At 42.1% G+C, this 21000-nt stretch overlaps 2 protein-coding genes and 1 pseudogene across 2 annotated transcripts; all 3 read left to right on the plus strand.

The window, feature by feature from the left end:
- The first annotated feature begins 453 nt into the window (after nt 1-453).
- On the plus strand, nt 454-2718 carry LOC115662582 (class V chitinase-like; annotated as a pseudogene).
- Nucleotides 2719-7127: 4409 nt separating this feature from the next.
- On the plus strand, nt 7128-9131 carry LOC115662581 (class V chitinase-like). The gene is made up of 3 exons (XM_030584714.2): nt 7128-7884; nt 8067-8462; nt 8946-9131. Exons 1-3 carry the CDS (start codon nt 7194-7196, stop codon nt 8960-8962), a joined length of 1104 nt encoding a protein of 367 aa, XP_030440574.1. The 5' UTR covers nt 7128-7193; the 3' UTR covers nt 8963-9131.
- Nucleotides 9132-12798: 3667 nt separating this feature from the next.
- LOC115662580 (class V chitinase-like) lies at nt 12799-18842 on the plus strand. Its single transcript, XM_056320899.1, has 2 exons — nt 12799-14258; nt 18659-18842. Exons 1-2 carry the CDS (start codon nt 13175-13177, stop codon nt 18835-18837), a joined length of 1263 nt encoding a protein of 420 aa, XP_056176874.1. The 5' UTR covers nt 12799-13174; the 3' UTR covers nt 18838-18842.
- The last annotated feature ends 2158 nt before the right edge of the window (nt 18843-21000 follow it).

Raw genomic sequence — 21000 nt, forward strand, 5'->3', positions numbered from 1 at the left:
TTGGAACGGAATGGGTTCATATGAATCGGACGCATGTAATGCTCCCTCCGTTAAAAAGAGTATTCGAAAGATAAAAATCAACATACAAGTCCGCACTCATTATGTAACATTAGATAACGAATCGGACAATTTGAGCCGTCGGATCTAGAGAATACTGCATGTAACCCAAGCAAGTATTTTACGTGACTAGTACAAATACTACTTAAATTGAATCGGGATCATCGGATTTGGAGAACCCATATGGGACCTACCATTTTCAATGGTCCAAACTGAATTTACGTTCTTAGATCTATCGTGAAAGGGAGAGATAGAAAAGAACTTCCCCTTCTTAATTTTTTTTTTGGTCGATTCCCCCTTCGTGATTGACTGGGTCATTCGAGCACAAGCAAAGGCTTTATTCGCACGAAATTTCCTAGTCACGTTGGTTATCGACGTTTCACTAAACCTGATGTTTCTAGACTAGAGTTAGGGAAAGTCAGAACTGTAGGATTAATACGAAACTTAAGCCACAACATGCGCATGTGGTCCGACAAATCCTGTATAAAACCAGCTCAAACGTGTGCAACCTTATCCATGTTGTAACTCATCGAAAATGGCTTCCAACGATAATCACATTCTTCTCTTTCTCTTCTCCTCATTTCTCTCTCTCCTCCAAATCAACTCATGCAGGGCCCAAAACGTCAAAGGAGGCTATTGGTTCCCAGACAGCGGGGTCACCGCCTCGGACATTGACTCGACCCTCTTCACTCATCTCTTTTGTGCGTTCGCCGACCTCGATGCGTTGACAAACCAGGTGGTCATATCGTCGTCAAACGCTCAGTCTTTCGCAGCCTTCACTAGTGACGTCCAGCAGAAAAACCCATCGGTCGTAACCCTCTTGTCCATCGGAGGTGGCGACTCAAGCGCGAATGACTTTGCGTCCATGGCGAGCCAGTCTAGCTCCCGAAAGACTTTCATTGATTCCTCGATAGCCCTAGCTCAGTCCAAAGGCTTTCATGGCCTTGATCTTGATTGGGAATACCCGGACACTGACGCGAAGATGGCCAACTTGGGGTTGCTCCTCAAGGAGTGGCGGACCGCGGTGGCTGCTGAGGCAGCCAGCTCGGGTATGGACGCTTGCTTTTGGCGGCGGCGGTCTATTACTTGCCGCGCCACCAGTCAAACACGAATTATCCTGTGGCCGCCATGGCGGAGAGCTTGGATTGGATCAACGTGATGGCCTATGATTTCGTTGGCAGTCGGTCCACCACCACAGGACCACTTACTGAGCTCTATAATCCAGGTAGGGGAGGTAACTTTGACTTTTTTCTGGGTTATAAACTTTGACTATCCTGGGGTACAATGAAGTTTTGTTAATTTTCTGTTTCATGACTTTGAAATTTGTTGCCTCATCGTCAAGAGAAAGACAGCGATGTCTCCCTTTCAAAGCATACAATGTCATTCCACGAGTAATTAACATGAATTTTGTTGTTCATTTAAAATCCATCGTTTGTGCTCGTCAAACTCGTAATTTTCTCGACATATGCAGCATCTGAAATCGGTCCTTTAAATTTCAGGGAACCTCTTAAACGGAGACCACGGGGTGACCGAGTGGATTCGGGCCCGCATGCCGGCGGGGAAGATCGTGCTTGGCTTCCCATTCTACGGCTGCGCATTCACCCTTGTGGATGCCAACAACCATGGCTACTCCGCGCCCATCACCGGGGTGGCAATACCCCCCGACGGGTCGATCATGTACAATAAGATCACGGCATACATATCCCAAAACAGGGCAAACACGGTGTACGACTCCACAGTCGTGTCCGCCTACTGCTATTCCGGGACGACATGGATCAGCTACGACGATAATCACACCATCTCTACCAAGGTTAAGTACGCCAGGGAAGAGGGACTCAAAGGTTACTTTGCATGGCACGTTGGTGGTGATGACAACTGGGTTCTCTCTCAAATAGGTGAATTTATGAGATTCTTGTTACAACACTATTGATCATGCATTGGAAGCTTTCCAGTATACATCTATTTCCCAAAGTTTAGCCCTAACCCTAGCTTACATACAGTACAGTTAACCGGACCGTCATCTTCCAAACGAAATTAAATCATGTCCCTGTGTGTTTAGATCAAATTTGCACTACATGTTCATCTAAAATGGAACGAAATTCTTTTCAGGGATATTACAGTTCACCATAGTTAAGATCAGAATGGACTTAGTCATCTGAACAGTATTTTCTTTGTTTTTTCAATGAAGTACAAGAGCGTGAAGGAAAAGTAAAATCTAGCCAAGCTTGACTTTATAAGATATATATTTATATGTGTATATATTTCAGTCAAGTCCGACGCCGTTTTATTAAATTTTATACTGATATTTGCTTTGAACGTTTCAAAGATTTTGGTTCTACTTCGTCGTGTCCTTGGCTGTGTCCTCTCTTCATGCTCTGATTAAAGAAGTCAAACTTCTGCGGATCAGTTGATCAATTTTGTGACAGTCTAATGATTCTAAATTCCCTCAATTTCAACCTGTTTGTTGCAGCTTCGAGTTCGTGGTGACCTAGACGACGTCCGTGCCCATGCGTCAGAGGGAGACATTGTTTACTGATGTTAATCGAAGTTTGGTCCAAAATAATGTAATGGGTTTTATAGTATCCCATCTCACAATAAAATGTATTCTTACCGGACGAACTGAAGCAAGATCCAATAATGTAACGATTCTATAGAACATCTCTCCCTCTCCCTCCGCGCGAGCGCACGCGTGCATGTGCGTTTGAGCTCGACACCATCATCAAGCTTGTTGCCGATTGGTAGAGCTTGACGGTCTGTCAAGCTCACTCTCGATCATTATTGTATATCAAGAAAGAGAAGGCAAAGAAAGCTCGATCGGACTCAATTACGGGTTTGCTAGTATTAGTCAGCACATAAACGTGTTAAAAGAATGGATTTCATTAACCACTGGAGAAAAGGAGGGAATTGATTTGAAAGGATTAAGTTAGAATGTAGTTGGGACGCGAACGAGGGAAAATTAATGAAAGAATGCATATATAGAGATAAGATATAAAACAGTGTCATTAGTGAAGAAGAAGAAGAAGAAAGAATTTGTTTATACAAATTAATGAACTATATGAAAATGTTCAATGTAGTCCCTGAACTTAAATTAATGGAAAGACTATATTGAATATTTTCATATAATTCAGGAACTAAATTAAACATGTACCAAAAGTCTAGGGACTACATTGAATAAATTGAAAGTTCAAGAACCACATTGTATATTAGGCTAAAGTTCAAGGACTACATTGAACGAATTAAAAGTTCAATGATCAAATTGCACATTGAACCAAAGTTTAGGGACTGTTTGTGTCATTTTCCCATTGATAAATCAGTCTCGCTAGATGGTATTATTAGATTACAAGCAGGAAAATCACCAAAAAAGTCCTAAATCGATTGCAATTATGACAATTAAGTTTTAACCCTTTTGCATTTGTGCCAATTCAGTCTATTCGGCAAATTTTGGCAGCCTAGCACTGATATGGATGTTGGCCGGCCGGCCAACGCTAACATGACAATTTTTAAAACATTTTTTTTCGATTTTTTTATTTTTTTATTTTTATTTTTCCCTTTTCTTTTTTTTTTTCCCTCCCTTCATCTTCGACTTCTAGCCGGTCGCCAGTTCTGGCGATTGACCAAAGTCGGGGGCTGGCAAGGTCGGCCTTGCCTGCCCCTAGCAAGGCTCGATCTCGCCGTTGTTGGGCGAGGACGTCCTCGTCGACAAATGGCTAGGTCGGCCTTGCCTGCCTCTGGTGAGGCTAGACCTCGCTCAACCATTAATGAGGCCGACCTCTCCAGATCTGGCATGGCTTGTCCTTGCCGTCACTCGCAAGCTCGAGCCTCGCCAGCAATTGGCGAGTTTGGCCTTGCCTGCCCTGGTGAGGCTCGTCCTCGCGCTCGCCAGCTATCGGCAGGGCCGACCTTGCCGGCCACCCACCTCTGGCGGGTTGCTGGTTCCGGCAACCGACCAGAGGTTGGAGATGAAGGGAGGAAAAAAAAAAAGAAAGGGAAAGAATGGCGACCGGCTAGAGGTTGAAGATGAAGAGAGAAAAAAAAAAAGAAGAAAGGGAAAGAGAAGAAAAAAAGGAAAAAAGAAAAGAAAAGAAAAAATAATTAATATGAAAAAAACATTTAAAAATTATTAAGTCAGCGTTGGCCGGACGGCTGGCCAAAATGGGCCGGATGGACTGAATTGGCATAAATAAAAAATATCTAGGACTGAATTGGCATAATTACAATAGGTTTAGGACTATTTTGGTAATTTTTCCAATTATAAGCGGGCATTAACTGAACCATTGAAAAGGACTTGCAGCCTATATGCTCCCCACCAATTTAAAACAAGTTGAAAACAATGTTTTTCACTTCCTGAGTTACTGATGCTTCCCTCATTTCTTCGCCTACATCCAGGTTTGCCAAGACAATTCCATGCTCCATACCAGACTGATTGCTTGAGCTCCCAAGATTGTTAATGTATATTCATATTCGTGAATATAAAGAAGAAAATTTATAGTTTCGATTTCCTATTGCAAGATGAGCCATTGTCTCAATGAGGATCTATGCTTTTATAAATTTGCTAGGAAGTTTAGATATTTTAACTGGAATTTTGTTTATCAGAAATCGATATCTAATGACAAGGGAAGACTTCGCCTAGGATTGCTAAGCTCGCTTCGACGCTTGTATATAGTTGCGCAAGTGAGATTGTTTCGTTGTCTTAGAATTGCCGGTCAATTTCTCTCCTATACGCAGCTAAGTCGTGGTGCTATTTTTAGAACTCATACATGACTGCGTCAGATTTGCGTGAAAGAAAATTTGTAGCACCAATTCCACCTCTCTTTTGACAATTGGGAGAAGAACTAAATTGAACATGTACAAAAAATTCAGGGACTACATTGAATAAATTAAAAGTTCAGGGACCACGTTAAACATTGGGTTAAAGTTCATGGACCATTCGTGTCATTTTCCTTCTGAATTAAAACGAATTCTAGGCAGTTTTCGAAGGTTTTATAGGTCTCGATTGATCATTTATGAGTTATGTTAATAACAAGTAGAAGTAAGCAAGATGGACTGCCCAAACCGGGACTAGATTGGACCGGACCGGACCGACCGGTTTGGTTCCCGATTCCTAAAAGTGGAACCGGTTTCTAGGCAGTCCGGTTCCCGGTTCTAGGGTGGGAACCGGACCGGACCGGACCGAACCGATAAATATATATTTTTATAATTTTTTCATATATATAATATTTAATATATATATATATATATGAAAAATATTTAATATTGGTCCCATTGGAATCGATTGATCAATTTTTTCGTATATTATATATATTTTTCAATTTTTTTCATGGCCTTATGGGATCAAATCAAAACTACAAAAGAAAGAATAGAATAATTGATTCTTGGTTTATAAATAATATTTAATATTGTTCGAATCCCGGGTGCCGCAGGGTGACTTAACCGGTGCACGTGTGTGGTGGCTAGCACGTGTCGCCCCCAGGGTTTACCTCCCGGCTATCGACCGTGCGGGGGTTCCCTGGGTCATCAAAAAAAAAATATTTAATATTGATCCCATTAGAACCGGACCGGACCAATGGGAACCGGTCCGGTCTCTGGTCCTAGAAACTAAGAACCAGTTTTCCCGGTCTAGTTCCCAGTTCTTGGATTGGACCCGATCGGACTAGGAACCGCTTACCCCTAATAACAAAAGCTGAGACATCCTTTTCAGCAAAACGGCTCCTTTGACTCCTAGCAAACAGAGAAACAACACGTGTTGCCCACATCACAGGCCAATGGCCCTCATCTGCGTTCTCAACCAAAAAGTATAAAATATAATGCATGATGCACCGTCAGCTCCGGCGTTGCCCAAAGAAAAATCGAACCAGATCCTCACGAAGCAACGTGTGGAAAGTTGCAAGTAACATCAGCAGATGGTGGGATGCTGTCGATCGATTCTTGCACGTAAGCCGAGCCGACCACCCTATGGTGGGGTGTATCGGACTGTTTTTGCAGGCATTGACGTTGACTTCCGCATCGGCGAATCCTGTCTACCATTTCGCTAGACCCATCAAATAAGTGGATCGGATCGAGTTTGGGTCGGATCATAAATGGTCCGATCTAAATTGACCCATTAACCCGTTTATGATCAATTTATGCGCAATATAATTTTCTTGATCCATACCCGATCCGATACATACCCAACCCATACCCATATTGCTAAAACACTTATATATCTAATTAAATATAGACAAATTCATACCCAAGTTGAAATGAGAGTGCGGAATGAGTGAGTGCAAGATTAAGTGAGGGTGTGAGAGATGCGTTAAGTTTAAATCAATTGTAAACTCATTTACGACCAATTTAACACCAATATAAGACTTCTACCAATTTATGACCCATTTATTAAATATAACTAACCAATTTATGACCCATTTATTAATATATGGGTTAAAAAATGAGTTTATGACCTATTTTGACAGGTCTACATTTCTCTGTTACCCCCATGGATTGCTTGCTGCATCATCTTGCTGTTCCTCAATCACCATCGGATGTCCTTGCGCGAAGGACGGTTGATTCATGAGGAACTGACTAGTATAACTCGGTTCTACACGTGTCGCGATTGACAAAGTTCACCGTCATTTGGGAACCACTTCATCTCAATCATTATTAAATTGCGTGAATTTCACTTGAGATTCACATGATTTATGATGTGATGATTGGGATGTAACAACTTCACATGCATTTGGACTTGATAAAAAGAGTCTCCAAAAGATTAAGCCAAGAGCCATCAAACCTGAAGAATACCACATGGAAGCCCAAGCAAGTATTTTATGAGGCCAGTACATGTATTAATTATAATTTAATCGGGATCGTCGGATTTGGAGAACCCAAATGGGACCCACCATTTTCGATGGTCCAAACTCAATTTAGAATCTCCCCATCTCGATTGATTTGAGCACAAGAAAGGCCTTATTCACGTGAAATTTCCTAGTCACGGTGGTTATCCACGCTTCTCTAAACCTAATGTTTCTAGACTAGAGTTAGGTTAAGAGTCAGAACTTTAGGATTAATGCGAAACTTAAGCCACAACATGCGCATGTGGTCCGATCAATCCTGTATAAAACCAGCTCAAACGTGTACAACCTCATCCATGTAACTCATCGAAAATGGCTTCCAACGATAATCACATCCTTCTCTTTTTCTGCTTCTCCTTTCTCTCTCTCCTCCAAATTAACTCGTGCATGGCCCAAAACATCAAAGGAGGCTATTGGTTCCCGGGCAGCGGCGTCGCCGCCTCCGACATCGACTCGACCCTCTTCACTCATCTCTTCTGCGCGTTTGCAGACCTTGATGCGTCGACGAACCAGGTGGTCATATCGTCGTCAAACGCTCAGTCTTTCGTGGCCTTTACTAGTGATGTCCAGCAGAAGAACCCGTCGGTCATAACCCTCCTGTCCATCGGGGGCGGCGGCTCGAGCGCGGATGACTTTGCATCCATTGCGACCCAGTCTAGCTCCCGAAAGACTTTCATCGATTCCTCCATAGCCCTAGCTCGGTCCAACGGCTTTCACGGCCTTGATCTTGATTGGGAATACCCGGACACTGATGCGAAGATGGCCAACTTGGGGTTGCTCCTCCAGGAGTGGCGGACTGCGGTGGCTGCTGAGGCGGCCAGCTCGGGCAACGATGCTTTGCTTTTGTCGGCGGCAGTCTATTACTCGTCGCACTACTGGTCGCCCACGGATTATCCTGTGGCCACCGTGGCAGCGAGCTTGGATTGGATCAACGTGATGGCCTATGATTTCTTTGGCAATTGGTCCCCCACCACAGGACCACTTGCTGCGCTCTATAATCCAGGTAGGGGAGGCAACTTTGACTTTTTTCTGGGTTATAAACTTTGACTATCCTGAGGTACAATGAAGTTTTGTTAATCTTCTGTCTCATTGACTTTGAAATTTGTTGCCACAACGTCAAGAGAATCACAAACTTGTAATTTTCTCGACATATGCGGCATCTGAAATCGGTCCTTTCAATTTCAGGGAACGGCTTAAGTGGAGACGACGGGGTGACCACTTGGATTCAGGCCGGCATGCCGGCAGGGAAGATCGTGCTAGGCTTCCCATTCTACGGCCGCGCATTCGTCCTCGCGGATGCCAACAACCATGGCTACTTCGCGCCCTTCACTGGGGCGGCGGTATCCTCCGATAGGTCGATTGTGTACAATCAGATCACGGCGTACATATCCCAAAACAGCGCGACCACGGTGTACAACTCCACGGTCGTGTCTGCCTACTTCTATTCTGGGACGACATGGATCAGCTACGATGATACGCAGACCATCTCTACCAAGGTTGCGTACGCCAAGGGAAGAGGACTTAAAGGTTACTTTGCATGGCACGTTGGTGGTGATGACAACTGGGTTCTCTCTCAAACAGGTGAATTTTTATCAGATTCGTGTTGCACGCCATTGACCATGCATTGGAAGCTTTCAAAGTTACATTCTATTTCCCAAAGTTTAGCCCTAACCCTAGCTTACATGCAGTACAGTTAACCGAACCGTTATCTTCCAAATGAAATCGAATCATGTCCCCTTGTGTTTAGATCAAATTTGCACTGCATGTTCATCTAAAATGGAATGAAATTCTTTTCAGGGAAAAGTAAAATCTAGCTAAGCTTTACTTTATAAGATATATATTTATATGTGTATATATTTCTGTCAAGTCCGACCCCCGTTTTATTTAATTTTATACTGATATTTGTTTGAACGTTTCAAAGATTTTGGTTCTACTTCGTCGTGTCCCTGGCTGTCTCCTCTCTTCATGCTCTGATTAAAGAAGAAGTCAAACTTTTGCGGATCAGTTGACCAATTTGTGACGGTCTAATTCTAAATCCCTTCAATTTCAACCTGTTTGTTGCAGCTTCAAGTTCGTGGTGACCCAGACGACGTCCGTGCCCATACATCAGAGGGAGACCTCATTTACTGATGTTAATCGAAGTTTGGTCCAAAATAATGTGATGGATTTTATAGTATCCCATCTCACAATAAAATGTATCCTTACCGGACGAACTCAAGCAAGATCCAATAATGTAATGGATTTATAGAATATCTCTCTCTCTCTCCCTCCGCGCGAGCGCACCTGTGCATGTGCGTTTGAGCTCGACACCATCGTCAAGCTTTTCACCGATTGGTAGAGCTTGACGGGCACCTCAAGCTCACTCTCGATCGTTATTGTATCTCTAGAAAGAGAAGGCAAAGAAAGCTCGATCGGACTCAATTACGGGTTTGCTAGTATTAGTCAGCACATAAACGTGTTAAAAGAATGGATATCAATAACCACTGGAGAAAAGTAGGGAAATGATTTGAAAGGATTGAGTTAGAATGTAGTTGGGACGCGAACGAGGGAAAATTAATGAAAAGAATGCATAAATAGAGATAAGATATAAAATAATGTCATTAGTGACGAAGAAGAAGAAAGAATTTGTTTGTACAATATACAAAAATTTGGAGAGATCAGGAGGGATTTACATGGAAAAACTTTAATAATCCCCCCTCATCCCGTTCTCTCCATCTTGACGAGATTGTAATTTTAGGCTACATTCGCTTCGTGAAAAATGTAGCATTTCTAGAAAATATTTTCCAAAAGTCTAACAATATTTTCCGGTGTTTAGCTAAAATTTCAAATGATCTAGAAAATATTTTCCGCCGTTTGGTATGGAAAATCTAATTTGATTTTCCTAAAATAAATTACCAAAATATTCAAATTTTATTTTTTTCTTTTTCTTTTTCCTTCTTCTTAGGCCGGTTGCTGACTATTAAGATATGAAATCTATGAAATCTTTTTGATATCTTTTTGAATTTCAAATTAGCTTACCAATTATAGATGAGTTGGCATTCCTTGATTTTTGCTCTACCAAAGATTGTATTTTTTTCTTCTCTTTATAAACGTGTACAATCTGTAAATATAAAGTAATGAAAATCATTCACAAACTGTTAAATATGTGTTGAATTTTATGTACTCGGTCCGGTTCATCACCCGACCCGACATATTTTTTGTGCGACCCGAAAGTGGAGAAAAAATTGAGATTTGGTTCGCGATGCGGAGGGTTGGGCCGATAGGGTTTTTTGGGAGCACTATTTATACTGCGGCTAGGGTTTTTCATTGTGTACAGAGAGAATTTTGTTTTAGGAGAGTTTTGTGAGCCGTGAGCTTTTGTCGTTATTTCGACTTCTGAAAACTGTACTCTCCTTTAATTATAGTGGAATCTTGTCTTGCCTCGCCCGTGGACGTAGATCACCTTGTGATTGAACCACGTAAATTCCTGTGTTCTGTATTTGTTTTTCCGCGTCTGTTTACAACACAAACGTTGAGCCTTTATATGGTATCAGAGCTAGACGGGTTGGAATACTGCTCTGAGGGGGGCTCTAGGTGGAAGAGGTGAACTTTGAGAGGATGACAAGACACTCTTAGAATTGAGAAGTGTTTGGTATGGGAATTTGTTTTCTTCGAACACAACATGACGCGAGATATAGAGATGATTATTTTGTGGATCAAAACATTTGTACGCACTTTGTGACAACGAATACCCTAAGAATATACATTGTCGAGAACGGGGCATAGCTAGAATGGGTGTTGGCAAACGATTAATTAGGTATGTAGCAGTTTGAAACGCACATGATCAAAAAGAGGGTGGTAGGTTTGCTTTGTGTAATAGGGCGAGTCCGATTTCAACTATGTGTAAGTGTTTTCTTTCTGCGGTTCCATTGTGTTTCGGAACAATGGAACCGCAACTCACCCGAAACCCAACTTGCCACTATCAACAATGACCAAGCATCAGAACCCATAAATCCACCTACTCGAACTTACAAAATGACCACTAGATCCCAAAATAGTATTTTCAAGTCCAAACAAATCAACCACATTACCACCAAACATCCATTTTCACCGACTATAGAACCAACAAGAATTACACAAGCTATGTGCGATCCTCAATGGCGTGAAGCAATGTCAGCTGAGATCAATGCCCTTATTCGTAACGGGACTTGGGAACTAATACCTTTTTATCCATCTTTGAATGTTGTAGGTTGCAAATGGGTTTATCGGATAAAAAGAAGTGCGGACGGTAGTATTGAGAGGTACAAGGCACGTCTTGTGGCCAAAGGTTTTCACCAACAACCGGGCCTTGGTGACACCAATACATTTAGCCCGGTCATCAAACCAAATACCATTCGGGTGGTCTTATCATTGGCTCTAATGCGTGGATGGACATTGAGACAAATGGACGTCAACAATGCCTTCCTACAAGAAACTCTCCAGGATGAGGTCTACATGTCACAACCGCTCGGTTTTAAAGACCCAGAAAAACCAACACACATTTGCAAACTTCGGAAAGCCATATATGGGTTAAAGCAGGCTCCGTGGGCTTGGTACAATGAGCTAAGTTCATTCCTTCTTGCAAATTCATTTGTAAATTCAAAGAATGACAGTTCACTGTTCATTTACTTTCATGATGGCATTCAAACCTATTTTCTAGTGTACGTAGATGACCTCGTTATCATAGGAAGTGATCATAATTTTGTTCGGACTTCATCACCGCTCTCTCTAATCGGTTCTCAATTAAAGACTTAGGGCCACTGAATTCTTTTTGGGAATTATAGTCATTCCTACAAAGATCAGCTTACTTCTTTCTCAACATAAATACATAAGAGAGCTACTTGAACGCTTTAAAATGGTAGATGCAAAAGAGGTCGGGACACCATTAGCCACGGGTCAGTCTCTTTCGATCCATGACAAAGAACCATCAGCTAATGCTACAGAATTTCGAAGCCTCATTGGCGCACTTCAATACCTCAACATTACTCGCCCGAACCCTGGTTTTGCGGTAAACAAGCTATCTTAATTCATGCATAAGCTGACCACAATCCATTGGATAGCTGCAAAATGGCTCTTACGCTACGCTATCTTAAGGGAATGTTATTCCATGGGTTGCACTTGAGACGCGACACAAAACCTGTGCTTCATGCCTACACCGACGCAGATTGGGCAGGTAACATTGATGATCGCACATTTACTTCGGGTTTTGTCATTTATATTGGGGCCAATCCTATCTCCTGGAGTTCTCGGAAGTAACGATCGGTTGCACGGTTATCTACTGAAGCATATTACCGAGCCATTGCCACGGCCTCGGCAGAACTCATTTGGGTAAAATCTTTGCTTCAAGAACTTGGCATTCACATGGACACGGCACCGAGCTTGTATTGCGACAATATAGGCACTACTTATGTTTGTGCAAATCCTGTCTTCCATTCCCGAATGAAACACATTGAGATAGATTACCATTTCGTTCGGGAACTTGTTAAAGCCGGTAAGATGCGAGTCTCCCAGATTTCCACCCATGATCAACTTGTAGACATTCTCACAAAACTGTTATCAAGGCTGCGGAATACAATTACGAGACAAGATGGGCGTTTCCGATGGAACGTCCATCTTGCGGGGCATGTTAAAATATGAAATCTTTTTGATATCTTTTTGAATTTCAAATTAGCTTATCAACTATAGATGAGTTGGCATTCTTTGATTTTTGCAACTATAGATGAATTGGCATTTCTTGAATTTTGCTCTACCAAAGAATGTATTTTTTTCTTCTCTTTATAAACGTGTACAATCTGTAAATGTAAAGAAATGAAAATCATTAACAAACGTTGAGCCTTTATATTGACCACATCGATGACTGGCGATCAGCCAAAGGCGAGGGGCGAGCTTCGCTAAAGGTCCGCGAGGCTTGAAGCTCACCAGGGCCTCATTACAGGCCTGCAAGGCTGGAGATCGCCCGAGCCGTAGAGTCCAGTCAGTCTCGCGATCTCATCCTATCAAAAAATGAGTCGTCTCTATGCACACGTTGCAAGATTCTGCTGAAAGTAATCCTTGAACAACAAACAGTAGAGGAACCAACCGTCGACCACTGATTGCCCGAAGAAGCGACGATTTCCTACGTAAGTACACCGACTGCCTGGAGAAGCACTGGCGCTTGAGTTCTCGTTTCCTACGTAACACCCGATTAAGGGCCCCAGCAAAGCGGTCTTCTTCCCTCCTCCCGTAATCTCAAACCACCACTTCTGCTTTCACATTCGCTTCCGAGCTCGTCTCTCATGGCGGGCGAAGGCAAACTCGCCTGTTTCTTAATCTTTTTCCTCTGTCTCCACCCATCTTCGGAGGAACGAACGTGGGTCGAGTCCGGTTACTTCTACGCCGGCAGCGAAATCCCGGTCTCGGACATCGATTCCTCCTTGTTTTCTCACCTCATATGTGCTTTCGCTTTCATCGGCTCTTCGACCCATCAGCTCTCCTTCAACTCCTCCACCGAACAAATCTTCTCCGCCTTCACGAGCACCGTGAAACGCAAGAACCCTTCGGTCACCACGCTGCTGTCGGTGTGGGCAGGCGGAGATGATCCTTCGGCTTTCACTTCGATGCTTGGTGGGTCTTCTTCAAGAAGGTCCTTTACCGAGTCTACGATAGAAAAGGCAAGGCTTTATGGCTTCAATGGGGTTGATCTCTGTGGGGTCTTGCCCAGTAGGAGCACAAACAGGACCGATTTGAGTGCTCTTTTGGGGGAGTGGAGAGATAGAGTAGTTGCCGAATCAACAAAATCTGGGAAACCTCAGTTGCTGCTAGTAATGGCTGTGTATTGTGAATCCATTGCTGACTCTGTGAGTTACCCACTTGACTCAATTCAGAGCAAATTGGACTGGGTTCACCTAATTGCTTATGATTACCATCTCCCCACCAGGGAAAAATTTGTCCTCCCTCATGCAGCTTTATTTGACCCAGCAAGCCAGAACAACACAGACTTCTGCATCACTTGGTTGTTGACTAGAGGATTTCCTGCAAGAAAGCTGGTTCTGGGCTTGCCCTACCATGGCTATGCGTGGCAGCTTGAGGATTCAAGCGACGATGTCATTGGCCATCCGGCGGTGGGGCCTGCTGTGACGGCGGATGGGTCATTCGGATACAAGGCCATAAGATCATACATCCGAGATTTCGGTTATGGAGCCAGTTCTGTTTATAATGGTACATATGTGGTGAATATTTTCAGAAAAGGGTTGATATGGATCAATTTCGATGATGTGGAGGCCATTCGAGCCAAAGTAACTTATTCCAAGGGAAAAGGGCTTCTTGGTTACAATGTGTTTCAGGTTAACAACGATCAGAACTGGGTTCTTTCCAGGACAGGTTAGGATAACTACCTCACAGGAATTCTTGATGAAGGTTTCAAAATATTATTGTACTGAAAATGTAGAACTAAATGTAATTCATGGACTGAACTGCCTTGTCAGCTCAAGAAGCCAGTGAAGATCAGCAAAACAGGCGATGGTTCCGGCTAGTTATGCTTATTTCGATTGCTATAGTTGTTCTCTTTATATTTGGCCTGATATGCTACTTAACGAGGAGAACATTGAAATCAAAAGGTACATTTTGTAAAGTTCACTGGAGGATTACTATAACTCTGTGGTAATCAGGAACATTGACTTTGGAAGGATTAAAGTTCTAGATACATTTTCTTGATTTTGATTCTCAGGTATTTCGGGTGTAATAAAAGGATTTAGTAGCCGATTAAAGACTATGGTGTGTAAAGGTGAAAGTCTTGAGAGTGGTGCTCCTAATCTGCAAACATTTCGTTATGCCACTCTCAGAGCAGCAACTGATAACTTCTCCAGTGAAAATAAGCTCGGAGAGGGTGGATTTGGACCTGTTTACAAGGTAAAATATATTGAGGCCATAAATCCTAAGAAGTGTGAGCCATGATTAAGTGCCAGATGCGGTACTGTTGCTCTATATTGTGTGTTTGTTGTTGTTTAAATGTGAGCAAGGGAAATAACTCACCCCCAAATACCTTTCACTCCTTTTGCTCAAGAACATGTGGTCTTTGTTGTTTATAGTCTTGACTTATTATTGAGAAGGTGAAAGTAATGGGAACTTGCTACCATTACTATGAGAGAAAGCAAATGTTTCTCTATGTTGATTGAAGGTATGCCAGCTGATTGATTTATACTCGCAATTTCAATCATTCAGTTGGAATGGACTCCCCACAATAAGTTTGAGATATTTAGAGATGCTGCATAGGTTTCTTTACGATGTATGTGAGCTTGTAAGTTTCATTACAGGAGGTTGGACACGGCATGACAAGACCCAGAAAGAAATATCCGCAGCCACGACCAGCACCGAAAGGCACCTGAAGGCTCAAAAAGTCAGTGTCGCGCCCGATGAAAGTGAACTCTCCCTATGCAAACATTGCAAGATATTGTTGAAAGTGAACGTACAACAACTACAGTCGAACGAACAACCGTCATGCACTGATTACCTGAAGGAGCAACGACTCTGTCTCATTTCGTACGGACAATACCGATTAAAGACCAAGGCAAAGGCGTCGTCGCCTTCCTCCTCCCATCGACTCAAACCGCCACTTCTTGCTCTCACGTTATCTTCCGAGCTCTCTTTCATGGCGGGCAAAGGCAAACTCGCCTGTTTCTTCATCTTTTTTCTGTCTCTACCCATCTTTGGAGGAATAGACGTGGGTCAAGTCCGGTTACTTCTACTCCGGCAGCGAAATCCCGGTCTCGGACATCGATTCCTCCCTGTTCTCTCACCTCATATGTGCTTTTGCTTCCATCGGCTCTTCGACCCATCCGCTCTCCTTCAACTCCTCCTTTGAATAAATCTTCTCCACCTTCACGAGCACCGTGAAACGCAAGCCTTCAATCACCACGCTGCTGTCAGTGTGGGCAGGCGGAGAGGATCCTTCAGCTTTGGCTTCGATGCTCGGCGAGTCTTCTTCAAGAAGGTCCTTTATCGAGTCTACTATAGAAAAGGCAGCGCTTTATGCGTTCAGTGGGATTGATCTCTTTGGAGTCTTGCCCAGTGGGAGCATTAACATGACCAATTTGAGTGCTCTTTTGGGGGAGTGGAGAGATGGAGTAGATGCCGAATCAAGAAAATCTGGAGACCTCAGTTGCTGCTAGTAATGGCTGTGTATTGTGAATCCATTGCTGGCTCTGAGAGTTACCCACTTGACTCAATTCAGAGCAATTTGGACTGGGTTCACCTAATTGCCTATGATTACCATCTCCCCACCAGGGAAAAATTTGCCCTCCCTCATGCAGCTTTGTTTGACCCAGCAAGCCAGAACAACACAGACTTCTGCATAACTTGGTTGTTGACTAGAGGATTTCCTGCAAGAAAGCTGGTTCTGGGCTTGCCCTACCATGGCTATGCGTGGCAGCTCGAGGATTCGAGCGACGATGCCATCGGCCATCCAGCGGTGGGGTCTGCTGTGACGGCAGATGGGTCATATAAATATAAGGCCATAAAATCATGTTGGGTTTTCTACGGAACATGTATAGTTAAAATTAAATACAAACGCAGTGCAAAGATATAACCATTTATATATCTTCAAAGGTGTTGTTTATACGTTTCAATAAAAAATCGGAAGATCATAGGAATTGAACGGATTACCTCTCGTAGTGTGTACAAACAACTTGGTGCGGATGTTCTTCCGTTCGAGCCCCACAACCGTCTAGCGTGCCCAAAACGACTTGGTTTGTATATTCTTCAGTTCAAACCTCATAACCGTCGGACCTCTAGTTCAGACACACCACCAATCGCATGTCTTACGGAAGGAAAGACTTGCGGGGAATCACCACTATAATTGTGCTAGCAATCTCGTGATGACAATTCTCTACACTCTCGATATTTCAGTCACGACGCCAGAAGAGAGAAAACATTTTTATCTCTCACGCACACATATTGCACTCTCACTTGCACTCTGTCTTCTGTTGCTGATTACACTTTATTTGGCCAACCAGCAACAGTTGCTGATCGCATGGGCACACTTCACACGATCGGCAACAGTTGCTAATCACAGGTGATGCCCACGGTGACCGTGGGTGATGCACACGGTCAGCAACTGTTGTTGACCGTGTGCATGCACCATTAATTTTTTTTAATTAAAACACACACGATGAGCAAATGTTGACCTTGTGCACTTTTAATTAATTTAATTTTATCAAAATAAGAGTGCAAGATCATTTGGCACATTAACATGTGTCCACTTTAGGTTTGCGTGTGCATCATATGCACGTACGCTCATGACTAAAAATAAAATAAAATAAAATTCCATTTAATTTAATTTCAGTCCGACTAATCGATTGCTATAATTGCAAACATATTTGCAATATTGTATCTCCCGTTCAACGTTATCCTAAATTGGTTATGGTGTGTGACATCCCTACGTTCATCACTGAGCTGATAGTAAGACTTGCACTAATGCATTAGTACTCCCAAGAAAATTGATTGTCCCCATCAATCTCTAGGTTCTACAAGCCACGATTGATATTTAACAATATGTCATGGTTACCTAGACAGTGTGAATGCTTTAAGAACATAATGAACCTGTTTGCTTTGGCTATAGTGTAATTCAATCCCTCTGTCTTACGACGTCTCGATCGAACAAAGACCATGGAGTATTTGTCAAGCCACCAATTCGATCATATGTACAAACCGAATTGACATGCATTTTATACGAGACATAAATAGTTTATTCTCGGTTACAATCCCGACCGAGGATTTCAATATAGTGTCAAGATTAGATCGCATAGGACATCATTATTATACCTTGCATGTATCAAGGAGACAAATTCCATTTTTGGCACACGTGTAACTTCGTATGTGAATAAACTGTGACCATCAAGTACAGAGACGGATCAACGAACCGGCAATATGCACACTTGTGAACTACAACCATCCAACACACAAGTCAACACTGTGCCTCAGGTCTAAGGATTATTTACACAAGATCAAAGCATGAACAATTAGACATTGACCACGCTAAGAGCTTCCATGTTGCTTATCGTTCTATGCGTGTCACGTTCAGTGAACTTGTTTCGTACAAACACCTATGTTCTAACTCGGGCATCACAATACCCAATAACTCGTGACTCATCATTCTCTTAAGTATCCAATACTTAATGGTGAAGCTAAGAACACACCGATCTCAACAGGATCATTAATATCCACTCAATGATCCATCGACCGGGAACAATTTAAAGATTTAGTCTAACTGTGAACCTGTCACACATGTTCTTAACGTCTCGAGAATAGATCCAGTCACAACTGGTCTTATGGAATCATTTATATATTTAAATAATTGGACAAATGAATGAATACGTCATTGCCATTAAATAAATAATGAAATTGATAGTACAACTTAAATTCCTAACATGTAACTATTACATGGTAACTTTAGGGTATACATTTAACAGATTATTCATATGAGATTTGGTTATGGATCGAGTTATGTTTATAATGGTACATATGTGGTGAATTTTTTCAGAAAGGGGTTGATATGGATCAATTTCGATGATGTGGAGGCCATTCCAGCCAAAGTAACTTATTCCAAGGGAAAACGGCTTCTTGGTTACAATGTGTTTCAGGTTAACAATAATGATCAGAACTGGGTTCTTTCCAGGACATGTTAGGACAACTACCTCACAGGAATTCTTGATGAAGGTTTTAAAATATTATTGTATTGAAAATGTAGAACTAAATGTAATTCATGGACTGAACTGCCTTGTCAGCTCAAGAAGCCGGTGAAGATCAGCAAGAAAGGCGATGGTTCCGGCTAGTTATGCTTATTTCGATTGCTATAGTTGTTCTCTTTATATTTGGCCTGATATGCAACTTACAGAGGAGAACATTGAAATCAAAAGGTACATTTTGTAAAGTTCACTGGAGGATTGCTATATCTCTGTGCTAATTGGGAACATTGACTTAGGATTCAACGAACAAAGGATTAAAGATTTTGTCTCAATTCTATTTGCTTTTGAGAGGTGCTAGAGGTGGCAAAATGGATCAAGAACCCATATTTTGACTCCTTTAATGGACCATCTTGAAACTATAATAAGAGTTTGGAATAGATTTGTCTATGGAGAGCCGGATTAAAAAAATGAAAATATGATATGCTTGGCTTTCCGTTTTTGTAAATTTCATAAGGAGATTTATCCAACAATAGTTTTAGAAAAACACGGTGGATGATATAACAAATAGCAGCAATAACTTCAACCCAAAAATAAGCAGGAACACACCTCTCTATCAGCATTGTCCAAACTATGTCTTGAAGAGATCGATTCTATCTCCCTACGATCCAATTTTGTTGTGGAGAGCAAGGAGAAAAGAAATTGTGCTCAAAACCATTTTCATTGCAAAACTTAGAATAGTTTTGATTTTCAAGCTCTCTTCCATGATCAATTTTTATAGAAGAAATGTTGTAGTCTTTCTCATTTTGAACTTTTCTTGCAAATTTCACTAAAGAATTAAATTCTATGTGTTTTTGAGATAAAAACATTATCCAGGTGTACCTGGAGTAGTCATCCATTAAGGCTAGTATTCCTTGTTGGTCCAAACAGGTCCATGAGAGGTGCTAGAGGTGGCAAAATGGATCAAGAACCCATACTTTGACTCCTTTTAATGGACCATCTTGAAACTATAATAAGTGTTTGGAATAGATTTGTCTATGGAGAGCCCAACTAAAAAAATGGGCTTTTAATGCGTGTGAAAGACCTATCTTTAAACCATTAATAACTTAATTTAGAGTTTGAGATTGTTAGCATCACTTAGACCCGACAGACAGACGGATGGGTCGTTTGGGTTTGGGTGGGTCGAAAATGGGTTTGACCCAACTTGATCCAAATAACCCTTATTGCTTCGATTTTTAATAATTATTCCTTTAAAATATGGGAAAAGCAATTTGAAAACAAATTAAACATGAAAAAACTTAACAAATGAGATAATTATTACAAAACCCATAGCTTGTTATTTTTCGTGGTGCTAGAAATTTGATCTAATTTAACAGAAGAGACAACGAATGAAGATATATATGATGTAAATTTCTACTCTTGTAAGTATTAAAATATTTTAAAATACTAAGGGAATCATTAAGATCTTGAGCTATTAGTGATGCTTAAATCGAATGTCAAGGAAATAACATGGAATAATCTATTAATTGTACACGTGTTTAATCATACAAATTTTGGAGGTGAGACTCCATATGTTTGTGGAATTGGACCAGCTCAGCCATGTCCTTGGTTTTGAAAGTAAGTGATGGTACTCTTCTAACTCCTTTATAATTTTCGCTTGCCCTTCGGCCCGACTCTGCCGTTGCAAGCTCGCGTCTGTCCGAGGCCACGATGTGGCCTGCAATCCAGCACCTCCCCCTCCAAGCTTGAGGGAGACACCCAACGGACCTCCTCGCGTCCGCAACCACCCCAGTTCCCATTTCTGTCTTCCACCACTTTCGACCCTAGCTGTGGCCATCACTTACCCCGCTCGACCTCATATCGAGCCAGATTCGAGGTCAACCCGAGCCATATAGCTCAGATCCAAGTCTTACTCAAGCTCAGATTTTGAGATCTAAAACTCGAGTGCGTCGCCGAGCTTAGGCTCAATGATACCAAGGACGAGCCTCGGCTGAGTGTATAGAGACCAGAGAGGACGGCATCAACCAAGAGCATTGGTGTTGGTGGTGGAAATTGGTGGTGGAAAGCGAAAGCTTCCACTTTCTCACTCTTATTTTTTTTTTGTTGAAAAAAATTGTATTCATTGCTCAAAAGAGTACATGAGATGTACATTGACTTTTATGGCAAAGAAAATCGAAGTAGAGCAAAACCCAGAATACAACAAAACAAAGCCAAATCCAGAAAACAAGAAAGATCAACAGAGCACCAGCAGAGTTAAGCGCATACTCATTCCATAAAAATGAATCTGTCAACCAAATAATTGGTGGCCGATTATTGGATCTCGTATCTTCATCAGTGATGAGCACATGCCAAAAAATCCTTCTCCAATAACTACGGCGTTGCCTGTTGGCGGTGCACACCTAGATTTGGCTTCCTTTACACCATCACCGTACAGAGACAGAAAA

This window comes from Syzygium oleosum, unplaced genomic scaffold (genome assembly GCF_021117445.2).
Source record: "Syzygium oleosum isolate NSW1041296 unplaced genomic scaffold, Sole_v2.1 Sole_v2.21, whole genome shotgun sequence".
Classification (NCBI taxonomy): Eukaryota; Viridiplantae; Streptophyta; class Magnoliopsida; order Myrtales; family Myrtaceae; genus Syzygium; species Syzygium oleosum.

Coding starts and splice junctions, on each gene's coding strand:
- LOC115662580 (XM_056320899.1), top strand. CDS start 13,175: ATGGCGGGCGAAGGCAAACTCGCCTGTTTCTTAATCTTTTTCCTCTGT. Junction 14,259..18,658: donor CTGGGTTCTTTCCAGGACAG/GTTAGGATAACT, acceptor CTGCCTTGTCAG/CTCAAGAAGCCGGTGAAGAT.
- LOC115662581 (XM_030584714.2), top strand. CDS start 7,194: ATGGCTTCCAACGATAATCACATCCTTCTCTTTTTCTGCTTCTCCTTT. Junction 7,885..8,066: donor TGCTGCGCTCTATAATCCAG/GTAGGGGAGGCA, acceptor TTTCAATTTCAG/GGAACGGCTTAAGTGGAGAC.